At 41.3% G+C, this 12,500-nt stretch overlaps 2 protein-coding genes across 3 annotated transcripts in view; both read left to right on the top strand.

Moving 5' to 3' along the window:
* Positions 1-463, top strand: part of c1galt1b (core 1 synthase, glycoprotein-N-acetylgalactosamine 3-beta-galactosyltransferase, 1b) — a 7,921-nt gene extending 7,458 nt beyond the window's left edge. For both annotated transcript variants that reach the window (XM_046846040.1, XM_046846049.1), the window contains exon 4: positions 1-463. This exon is cut by the window's left edge and continues 1,079 nt beyond it. The gene's annotated coding sequence lies outside the window, so the exon portion shown is untranslated.
* Positions 464-2,946: 2,483 nt separating this feature from the next.
* Positions 2,947-8,829, top strand: apof (apolipoprotein F). Its single transcript, XM_046855201.1, has 2 exons — positions 2,947-2,999; positions 7,603-8,829. The coding sequence occupies exon 2, from the start codon at positions 7,636-7,638 to the stop codon at positions 8,797-8,799; it is 1,164 nt and encodes a 387-aa protein (XP_046711157.1). The 5' UTR covers positions 2,947-2,999; positions 7,603-7,635; the 3' UTR covers positions 8,800-8,829.
* Positions 8,830-12,500: the final 3,671 nt, after the last annotated feature.

The raw sequence follows: 12,500 nt of genomic DNA, 5'->3' as shown, positions 1-12,500 counted from the left end.
TTCCCAGTTGTTGTGTAATTCATATATTTTGTAGTAAAATAATCTTGGAGACCCCCCAAGTCTATTTTTTACTTGTCATGGGGGTCCCTAATGCCTTATGGGGTCCCGGATCCCCACAGCCCCCCTCAGTTCGAGCACTGGTTGCCATGGAAACCCCATCAGTGGTGCAGTCTGTACATTAGTGAAGTTTGATATGAATTGAAGGTTATTAGTTTACTTGCTGTCATTGTTACCTGATCATCAGTTTGTTTATTTTTCCGTGCTGAAGAACAACCCGGTGTGTTTCTGTCTCACGTCTCAAATCTTCTGTAATTTTATGAAAACCGGAGTGAACGTGTAGATTTATTTGTTGTTATATTTTTTCTCTCTAAAATTGTGTGTGTGTGTGTGTGTGTGTGTGTGTGTGTGAGAGGACTTATTTATAGATTCAGAAATGAAGAAAATCGCCGAGATGCTGACATGATATTTAATAAAGAATTATTTTACTGTAAAATTTACTGATGAGATTTTATTTATTTATTTATTTATTTATTTTACCAACTCAAAATCCTGTCCTGTACAATCGTGTGCCTTCGACTTTGTGGTAAAAGTTTAAAGAAAGAAAACGCATATGGCTGGAAAATTTAGGTGTCCCAATACTTTTGGACAGAAAGTGCATGTTTGCGGCATTTACTGCTGAAATAATCCTGGTATTTAATTTGATTCAAATAAATTGTATTTGTATCGAGTTTTACACATCTTACACATTTCACATCTACACCCTGAAGATCATGAAATTCCGGAGTAAGATCAGGAGCTTTGAGGATTTGGACTGTAGTTAATATCAACAGTCTGCTACACTGACTCAGGACTACAGTTTGCTCTGATCTCCATCACTGCACCTCAACATCGTTTATCTGTAATAAATGGACATTCGGTGGAACCCAGATGAGGATGAGGTTCCCTCTTGAGTCTGGTTCCTCTCAAGGTTCCTTCCTTCTGCATCTCAGGGAGTTTTTCCTTCACCACAGTCTCCACCGACTTGTTCATCAGGGACAAACTTACACTTATAAACAACATCTTCATTTTTATCTCCACATTATCTGTGTAAAGCTGCTCTGAGACGATGTTCATTATTAAAAGCTCAAAACAAATACAATTTGAACATTAGAATTTATCATACAAACAGAACCGAGATCCAAATCTGAGAGAATTTAAATGTCTACATGTAAATGTGAATTATTCCAGCGCTGGTCGTCCAACAACCTTCTGTGAGCTGAAGGTGTCTGTCTGCTTCTCGTTATGGATGAAGAAGGGATCTTACACTTTGTTTAAACTGCAGAGAAACAGGAGCCGGTCAGAGTGAAGGAGCTGAGCTTCTGTGGGAGAAATGAAATCTATATAAAATAACGATGATTGGAGGAGTTTTTTATTTTGCGTGTCAAAAATTCTTTACATTATACGACATTCCCAGTAATGAAGAACGAGTGGAAAAGTTACAATAACCAGCTAAAAGTATTTGTCCCCCTCACTCAAGTTTTCTCACTTAAACCAGGAGACCATGCTCCAGGAACAATGTGAAAACTGTTTGCTTTATTTGAGTTTGTTCAGTGATTTGTTACGCCTTTGTTAAACTTACCTTTTTGCTTAACGTTAATTACAGAGTTGTAATGGTGAGATGTTCTGCTTTACACTTAGTGCTGTTTGTGCTCTGTGTGATGAGATAATGGGGAATGATTAAAAGTCTATTTGTCTTCAAAAGCTTTGTTATATTTTACCTCCCACGCCTGTACAAATAGTTCCTCAGGCAGTACACAGAGCCTGTACATGTAAATAAAACATCTGATTGGTATGTGTGGAATGTGTTGCCTCGCCCTCGACAGCGGGCCCAGAACTCACCCACAGCGGGATTCCTTCACATGTAAACTTAAACACTCATGTATTTCTGAACAAGAAATAAAGTCAAGGAATGAGAACAGACATTGCAGATCAAGATTCTAGTTGAGATAGTGAAAGCAGAAACGTTGAGGTGGAGGAAGGAGAAAAGGTAAGGTAGATTAAAGACAGAAGACAATGTACAGGAAGAAGAAAAAATGCGGTGAAGTAAAAGGAAGCACAAATATAAGAAAATAAAAGCAACGAAGGTGAACAAAGAAGGAACAGCAGAAACAACAGATGAGTTTAAAGAAACAAGAATAGACAAGGTGTCTGGAGGCGGAGCTGGAGGTAGCAGAGCTGAAGATATATATAAATAGATATATATAAATAATGAGATAAGAAATGAGTTTATTAGAGGGACAGCGCATGTAGGACATTTTGGAGATAAGGTAAAGGGAGGTGAGATTGAGATGGTTTGGACGTGTGCAGAGGAGGGACATGGGGTATATCAGTAGAAGAATGCTGAGGATGGAGACACCAGGAAGGAGGAAAAGAGGAAGACCAAGGAGGAGGTTTATGGATGTGGTGAGGGAAGACATGCAGGTAGTTGGTGTGAAAGAGGCAGATGTAGAGGACAGGGGGGTATGGAGACGGATGATCCGCTGTGGCGCCCCCTAATGGGAGAAGAAAAAGAAGGAGAAAAGACAGACAAGTTTGGGGCATTTAAATGAGGAGAGTCGAAGAACAAACATGGGTGAGGGAACAGGAAAAACAGGTTTGCTGAGAAATCTATCTATCTATCTATCTATCTATCTATCTATCTATCTATCTATCTATCTATCTATCTAACCCCCTCCTCTCTCTCTGTTGAGGCCCAGAAGAGGAGTGTGTATTAAAGATCTGGGTCAGAAACAGAAGCAGAGGAAAAGAGAAAGAGAGTGACAGGAGGATAAACAGTGTGTCTTTGGAAAACATGGACCCTCTCCACATGAATCCCTAAATCCCACCCCCATTCAATGAAACACACACACACACACACATACATAAAAAACACAAATCCAGACTGGCCATGTGAGAAAGAGAGAGAGAGAGAGAGAGAGAGAGAGCGGGGGAATCACAGGTTTATTTTTTAGAAGAACACGGTAAGAGCGACGTATTTCATATTTTTACTGAATACTATTTAAAAGTCTTCTACACCATGTGTTGTATATCAGGCTGCATGATCTCACCTAGAAATGTGGACTTCAGTCTGAAAAGTGCACGAGAAATTCTGCAGGCAAACACATTGAAAGAAGGAAAGAAGGAAGTGAAGAAGGAATAAACTACACTACATTGATGTGTATTTGTAGCTGTATGTTAGTTTGAGCTCAGAGTGTGAGCAGTGAGAACGTCCCACATTGTGAACTTTGATCTTGGCATTCCACCAAATCCACGTTCACTAATCAGGAGATTTCTGTTTGCACAATTCTTTAAACAAAAGGAGATGAAACACATAAGCAGAATTTATATAAATATACTGTATATATATATATATATATATATATATATATATATATATATAAAAATAATAAATAAAGTGTCATTTCTGATATGTGACGTTTGGTGTCTCTGTCACTTGAAGATTTTTGTGTCAAGAACTTTTTCCAGAGTTCATGTGGAATTATCACCAACCCAGTCATTAGTGTTGCACAGGTCAGGTCACTCTTAGTGCTGGTCTCAAGCTCGGATCAATGAGAAGGGTTTTGTTATGGATCGGTCGAGACCCGGGTTACCAGAGACCACCACAGGTATCATTAACAACAGGGTACCGGTGTAAATTGGGCTACTGTTGGCTGAAGGAGGACGGGTAAAGGGAGAGAGAGCTGATATGATGGAGAGGAGAAAGGTAGAGATGTTGTGTGTTCAGGAGACCAAGTGGAAAGGGAGTAAGAGCAGGAACATTGAAGGTGGGTTTAAACTGTTCTATCATGGTGTGGATGGAAAGAGAAATGGTGTAGGGGGGATTCTGAAGGAAGAGTACAGTAAGAGTGTAGTGGAGGTGAAGAGAGTTTCTGATAGGGTGATGATCGTAAAGCTGGAAGATGAAGGGATGATGATAAATGTCATCAGTGCTTATGCTCCACAAGTGGGTTGTGAAATGGAGGAGAAGGAAAAATTCTGGAGTGAGTTAGATGAAGTGGTAGAATTTTGCTAAAAGGATGGAAATGGCAGTGGTGAACACTTATTTTAAGAATAAGGCGCATCACAGGGTGACGTATAAGAGTGGAGGAAGGTGCACACAGGTGGATTATGTTCTATGTAGGAGCAGGCACGTGCACAGGTAGGGCTCAACCTGTGCAGAGCACATGCCCTTTTTGCCCTTACACTCCAAAGTGCCCTTTTTTTGGTAGTGTTTTTTTTTTTTTAATCAATGCTATTGGTCACCCTTTACGTCTGTCTGTCTGTCTGTCTGTCTGTCTGTCTGTCTGTCTGTTTTAGCAAATATTTAGCAAATGAAAGTTCTTAAAACGAGCTTGTGTAAATCTTATTCGATCCTCAAGCTGTCAGTACGCTGATAACTCTGCCCCCTCTATATTCATTGAATCAACTGAAGTTCCACAGCAGCCGCATTGTATATTGTTGTTTGAATAAGTACTACTAAACACTATGTCTATAAAGGCTAATATTTTATTTATTTGATGTCTGACTGACTCACTGACTGAGACATGTGGGACGTCGCCTGAGAGAGAGGGCTAGCATTTGCCATCTAGTCATAGCCAATACATAGCCAACACTTAAATAGCCTGTGCATACAGTAGCATTTCATCTTTTATAAAATGCGATTTTGGCCAAATGCATTTTACCACAGGAAAAACTGAGCGCTCCGTCTATATAGCTACAAAAACTAGTTTAGATGAAAATGTAATGTGAGGCGCCGTCGCCGTTTTAATGACGGACAAAAAAACTAAATTCACATTTGCACACATTCGCTGGTCAAAAACTATGTATTGATAAGTAATACAACAACATATAATTTGTTTTTACCATCGGAAAATCATAACAGGTGCGCCCCGCGCTTTTTCGTACCGGAACTTACACAAAGCGACGAGTGATCCTCGTCACCTAGATAACATATATAAGAAATTTCTTCTTTGATTTATGATTGCTGATACACTTAATTTATTAGCATTTAGGCTAATCATGTTATGGTATACTCTCCACTCATCCTCACATGTATAAAATGTAGTAAAACATGGTTTTACTACAGTAATGTAGTAGTAACTAAAAAAAATTACAGAAGATCACTGTGAAATCTTTTATGGTGTTGAGGAGGAGCAGCAACTGAAGACAGAGCTGAAGGTTTACCATACCACCGTGGCATGAAGAGTATGCTTTCCACTCTAAAAGAAACCAGTGGCCAGCACGTTTTCCCTACACTGGTAGAAATGCTTAAAGTATATGCCACCCTACCTGTATCAACTGCAACTGTGGAGAGATCCTTTTCAAAAATGAGGTTAATTAAGAACAAACTCCGAAGCCTCTGCTCAGAGGAGAGACTCTCAGATCTTCTCCTCATAGCCATAGAGAGGGACATCCCAGTGGATCACAGTGAAGTCATAAACATCTTCAAGCACATGGCTCACAGAAGGTTGCTGTCGTAATTAGGTTTAAAGAAGCCCTTAAAACCCTGTTTATCTATATTATCTAATTATCTAATATTATTATCTAAAGCTTTTGAGACTATTATTTTGTGTTATTGAATTTGTCATGAAGATGTGACCATTTCTTCCTTTTATGCAGGCTTACTAAATAATCTTGATATAAAAAAAGGGAGGGGGGTGCCCTTTTTCAGTTTCAGCACATGCCCCTCAAAAGGTCTGTGCACGGCCCTGTGTAGGAGATGCAACCTGAAGGAGATTGGAGGCTGTAAGGTGTTGGCGGGGGACAGTGTAGCTAGACAGCATCGGATGGTGGTCTGTAGGATGGTTTTGGAGGTGAGGAAGAAGAGGAGGAGAGTGAAGACTGAAAGAAGAATAAGATGGTGGAAACTGAAGAAGGAAGAGTGTAGTGTGAGATTCAGGGAAGAGGTCAGACAGGAGCTCGGTGGTGGTGAAGAGGTGCTGGATGATTGTGGAACTACTGCAGAAGTGATGAGGGAGACAGTTAGAAAGGTTCTTGGTGTAACATCTGGAAATAGAAAGGAAGACAAAGAGACGTGGTGGTGGAATGAGGAAGTGCAGAAGAGCAGAAGGAGAAAGAGGTTGGAGAAACAGAATTGGGATCAACAGAGTGATGAGAAAAGTAGGCAGAAGAACAAGGAGATGCGCAGCAGGTAAAGAGGGATGTGGTGAAAGCCAAGGAAAAGGCATATGAGGAGCTGTAGGAGAAGTTGGACACTAAGGAAGGAGAAAAGGATTTATACCGATTGGCCAGGCAGAGGAACCGAGCTGGGAAGGATGTGCTGCAGGTTAGAGCAGTAAAGGATGGAGAGGGAAATGTGTTGACTAGTGAGGAGAGTGTGTTGAGAAGATGGAGGGAGTATTTTCAGCAGCTGATGAACGAGGAAAATGAGAGAGAGAGAAGGTTGGATGGTGTGGAGATGTGAAGCAGAAAGTGGATAGGATTAGTAAGATGCAGTGGAGTTTTTAACCAGATTGTTTAACAGGATTTTTAAAAGTTAGAGGAGGTTTAATTAGTAGTTTTGAAGTAGCGGAAGGAGAATAGATGAGAAAGAGGAAGAGAAAGGAGAACAGACGGTGGAAGACCAGGTACAGAAAGGTCAGAAAACAAGGCAGAGGATGTAGGAATGAGAAGGTAGAGTAGGAAGAACAGATGTGGTAAAGAAAGCTGAAATGTTGATGTAGAAGAAGGAGAATTGATAATGTAAAGGAAGAAGAAGAAGAAATTAGACAAGGTAGGTAGAAGAAGATGATTGAGAAGAAATGATGTAGATGAAGGAGGAGATGATGTAGATGAAGGAGAAGAAATTATGTAGATGAAGGAGAGATGATGTAGATGAAGGAGAAGAAATGATGTAGATAAAAGAGAGATGATGTAGATGAAGGAGGAGAGATGAAGTAGATGAAGGAGAGATAATGTAGATGAAGGAGGAGAGATGATGTAGATGAAGGAGGAGAGATGATGTAGATGAAGGAGAAGAAATTATGTAGATGAAGAAGAGATGATGTAGATGAAGGAGAAGAGATGATGTAGATGAAGGAGGAGATGATGTAGATGAAGGAGGAGATGATGTAGATGAAGGAGAAGAGATGAGGTAGATGAAGGAGGAGAGATGATGTAGATGAAGGAGGAGATGATGTAGATGAAGGAGGAGAGATGATGTAGATGAAGGAGGAGAGATGATGTAGATGAAGGAGGAGAGATGATGTAGATGAAGGAGAAGAGATGAGGTAGATGAAGGAGGAGAGATGATGTAGATGAAGGAGGAGAGATGATGTAGATGAAGGAGAAGAGATGATGTAGAAGAAGGAAAAGAGATGATGTAGATGAAGGAGAAGAGATGGTGTAGATGAAGGAGGAGAGATGATGTAGATGAAGGAGAAGAGATGATGTAGAGCTGCTCGTCTTCATTACACCACCCTGTGATTACGGAAATATTGCACACAGTTTACAGGCCAATGGTAATTAAGTAATTATGTAAGTAAATAATTTCTAACACTCAGGTGACATTTACATTCCTTAGGGCATATTTTTGTGTTCCAGCACTGTTACATTACTCACCCTCTTACTCCACTTATCTTCTAGAATCTTCAACTTCTTCTTCTCGACTGAACAACAATGTGGGGTCAAAAACTCCAGTTCCTGCTTCTGATCTACTTCCTGCTTTCTGACTTGGTTCATTCCCAAGCTCCATTCCATCCACGCTTGAAGAACATTGAATCCTTATCTTCGATCCCATTGGAGGAAACAGGGTCCATCCAAGATAAAGAACTTCAAATCCGGAATCTGGTTTCTGGTCTTGCAAAATCTTTACGAGGTCTGGTGCATCCCCACGGGAATCTGAGCTGTGCCGAGCTGGACGCAGGGCCTTGGAAAGGGGCAGGGTTTTCACATGAGCTTCTGGGCTTGGCCATGGTGCCGGTAATGGTGTCTGCAGGATGCCAACAAGAAGCAGAGGAACTGGTGAGGAACTTGTTCTCGATGTTGGGACATGACGATACATGTGAGCTCCTGGAGGACATTGTTGCTCTGATGAGAAAGTCGTCTGTACATCGTTCATATTCCGTATCCAAACCAAACGTTCAGTCCAAGCACCAAGTTCAAGCCATGATGTATAACATCCAGCAGCTGGCGGAGGTTAAAGATACGGGTGATCAGAAGCGATGCCAAGGCTGGAAGAGGATGAAGGACATGATGTTACTAGGACAGAAGGTTAATCATGAAAAGATGCATTTAAACGAAGCAAAGAGCGTTTGCAGGAATCTGGGATTTGTCTGCGCAGGTGTGACGCAAGACGATCGCACCAGCGTTCGATTCTACTACGCCATCCTCAGGCCTGGCAGCTGGCTTATGCCTTCACCACCTTCTAACCAATCAGAGAGCTGGATTCAAAACTGCAGGGCATGTCCTGGACGTTGGCGCAGACATGTCGCTCATCATCCACGCTGCAGGAATGAAAAAGAGGAGCATGTGTATAAAGTGGTTGATTGGATCCCCGGAGTCTCGACGCTCTATAACCTGGGTACGGCTGTTTATTACGCCTCTAAGAGCTGCTTGGATATGGCCAAAGAGAGAGCCCTGATGACCGCGGTGGACCTGGGAACCGACGCTCTCATGGCGGCCACGGGCGGCACAGCAGGGGTAGCTGGATACGCCCTGGGGGCGGGGCTTAAAACGAGTGTAAAAGCTGGAGTTAAATACCTGCTGAACAGAATGAACCAGGAGGAAGATTTGCTCCTGAACCAGAACAGCTGGGAGGATGGAACCATCAGCTTTCAATAATACTGATAATAAAGATTATTATAAATTCAATTCTAACTCAGTATTGTTTCATTTTTTCCGTTGCACGACATCGTGGCCTAAAGAATTCCCAAAAGCACTAGTATTTTCTAGACTTTTCTTCGATTCAAGGGCGGAGCTAATTCTACACTGCTAATACAACATATACAACCCTTTTAATATTCGTATGAATCTCTACACTGTCTTGCATGGTCCAAAGAATTGAAGAAATGGGCGTGTCTTCACAATCAGCTCATTCTCGTCATACTTGTTCGAAGGGGCGTGGCTACACTTTATCTTTAGTAAGTCAAGGATTTATAACATATGTAGAAAAACTTCACAAGAAATAAGACAATCCTAACCAACATGTCAATTCAAACAGTCTGTATAAGAGCGATAATCCAGGTGGAGGTGTGAGGTGTTACAGGACGTTAGTGCACGATGTGGAGGTGAATAGGGTCCTGAGGGTCCTGAAGGGAAGCAGCACTTTAAAATGGTGAAAAACCTCACACCGAACCGTGGATCATCACCTTACACCATGGTCACTTCCCAGCATTCAGGAGTTCAAGCTGCCATTGATGTTTGGAGATCAAAAAAATAATGCTTCATGTTTGTTACAGAAAGTACTTTTACATTTACATTTACATTTGCGGCATTTAGCAGACGCCCTCATCCAGAGCGAAGTACAGATGACGAGAGATCGGGAAAGTACTTGCACAGCAATACAGTTTCCTAAGCTTTCTTCTAGAATGTGTCCTGGAAAAGAACATTTTGCGTTTGTGTCAAAACTGCGAGCTGGATCTTCATCTTCAAGAAGAGGGTGATGTCCGCAGGAGACGAATCCACCGAGTAGGGTGGGTGGGGAAGTGAGATCGTTTGGATCGTGTGCTGATGATCATCATGCACGAGTTACCGAACGGTTTTCGTAGGTTGAGCTTGTGGAAGGTCTTAATGATCTCTCGTCATCTTCCAGTGAGGTTCAAACTCAAACTTGAGGCTTGCACTCAAAACACCTCAAACAGCTCTGTATGAGATTTGCCCAGTTTCACGCAGAGTTTCACATTTGCTCTTTGTTTCTAACTCGCTGTCCGTGATGAAATCGTAGACGTGGGAAAACACGTGGGTCAGGATAACACCAGTGTTAATCTCCGAACTTTTTTATACCACCTCGTAGTTAGTGATCGTTAATGAAGCTGTTGGAGTTAACTCCTGGTGCTGTTTTTCGTTCTATTTCTCTTTTTTCTCCAGTTCATCCATTCATCTTGTGCATTGAGCTGTTCACCATTTAAGTTCTCCACCACACACCAAAGTTCTCCATGTATCTCAATAAGGACCTGGATGGTGATATGGTTACAAGGGTTCATAAGCAGTATGTGGTGATTCTAAAACCTACTGCAGTGTCATTTAAAGATAAAAGCAGGATTCACGCTGGTCATGTGACTCATCTCAAGCTTTGTAATTGTTTTTAGTTGTCCAGGTGATGAATTTATTAACAAAATGTATAAATATGTAAACGTCTCGTTTGTTACTGTCAGGTTTTGATAGCAACTGAAATAAAGAAACTGGAAAGTTTGATATTTCTATTTATTTCTAGACATCAAATACATGGACAAATGTTTGTGTAGCAGTAGATTGAGATGTGTCTTCTTTTTGAACATCCCATTCCACATTTAGTTTCCATTTTCCTATTTTAATGAGCTCCACTCTTCTGGGAAGATGTTCCACAAGTTCTTTGTGGAGATTCATTCAGCTACAAGGGTGTTAATAAAGTCAGGTACTGCTGTAGGTGAGAAAGTGAGGAGGCCTCATAAATGCTCAATCGAGCTCAACTTCCACTTCAAACACATGTAAAGCAGGTCTTCATGGAGCTGGCTTTGTGCACAGGAGCATTGTCGTGCTGGAACAGCTCAACATCAAATTTGTGTTTGTGGAAGAACAACAAATGGCTGGAACTGTCAGGTGTCCCTCAGTAAATATATCTGAAGCTCTGATTGACATTTCAGATCTGACGTATCTGATGACGCTGCTGTCTATTTTCTGTTCAACCTCCACCTGAGGCAACGCTCAAGCCTCGACAAGACAAAGCTTTCTAAAGCAAAAATGCGGCACGATAACCTGCTGGTACAGTGCTTATTTTACAGTTTGAACACACCCACACACCCACACACCCACACACACACACACACACACACACTTTTATTGTTCAGTGGAACCCACTGATACACTAAAGAATTTTGGTTCTTCTCTAGAAAGAGAATTCCGGCATGACATGGGACCTGCCACGCCTCACTGCACACTGGAATGTTAGGTGAGGTTCAGCTTTGAAGTCACTGACAAGGTACAAGAACAGAGACACGGGGAATGAAGATTAGACTACATCATGTCATTATCACTACACGATTGTTAATTTAATGCTATGACATTGTTTATGGTACATTTAGTTTTGCTTTAAATAGATCTTGAAGTGTCTCCAATATCTTGTGGTTCCTAAACTAATTGTTGTACAAACCTGGAGACACACAATTGTACAGGACGTCTTTGCATGACAATTTCCCTTCACTTGAGCTCCTGTGCACAAAGCCGGCTCCATGAAGATCTGCTTACATGGGTTTGAAGTAAGTGGAAGATCTCCTGCTGTCGAGCTCCACCCCTGTTAAAAGTGAATGAATGTGAACGCTGACTGCACCCCAGACCTTCTTACCTACATCACCACCTGACTTCACTAATACCCTTGTAGCTGAAAGAATCTCCACAGCAATCTAGTGGAACATCTTCCCAGAAGACTGGAGCTGTTTACACAAGCAAATGGAGACTAAGCTTTTAGAACTTTTCCATCATTCATTACATTCTCAGGTCGGTGTAAAAATAAAAGAGTTAAAAATAGAAAATGAAATATATATGAGTTTAATTCAGCTTTATATGGAGTATGATGGCAGGTTGATGTTCTACAGCAGCGCGTGAGAGGGGAGCAGGACTCAGGTGTGTTGTGTGCAGAGCTACATGCGGTAAACCACGCCCCCTACTGGCTGCATACTCGCAATAAATCAACTACAAAGTGCAATAAACTAATGTAAACTTTCAAAGTCCATCCAGCACACCGCAATATAGACAATCATTACACAAGCAGCCATTATTACACATGAAAAAGGACATTTAAACAGCAACAATAAAAAGGCAAACAGAGATCAGATTGAATGTGGACAAGAGAAATACGAGTATTCAGTCAATAGAAGAAAAAAAAAGGCTTTTATTTGTCACATGTACACTGAGGAACAGTCAAGTCAAGTCAAGTTTATTTGTATAGCGCTTTTCACAACACACATCGTCTCAAAGCAGCTTTACAGAAATCAACAGTGATGGTGAATGGTGTGTATTTATCCCTGATGATCACCATGGCGACTGTGGCAAGGAAAAACTCCCTTAGATGTTCTGAGGAAGAAACCTTGAGAGGAACCAGACTCAAAAGGGGAACCCATCCTCATCTGGGTGACATCAAGAGTTTGATCATAAATCTTTCAACAATACAGAACACTGGAGAGTGAGAACTAACATGATTACTGGAGTATAAGATTAGAAGTAAATGTTCTTTCAACAGTCTTTGGTATAAAACTAGGAGCTACTGAGCTCAACATTTGTGATCATCACAGATCCAGCATCAGCTTCTCCATTCCAGAGCCTTTAAACACTTCAGGAGGTCCAATGTC

The sequence above is a fragment of the Silurus meridionalis genome, chromosome 1 (genome assembly GCF_014805685.1).
Source record: "Silurus meridionalis isolate SWU-2019-XX chromosome 1, ASM1480568v1, whole genome shotgun sequence".
NCBI classification, from domain to species: Eukaryota; Metazoa; Chordata; class Actinopteri; order Siluriformes; family Siluridae; genus Silurus; species Silurus meridionalis.
The sequence above is the reverse complement of the archived record's forward strand: the minus strand, read 5'-3'. Positions and strand labels throughout refer to the sequence as shown.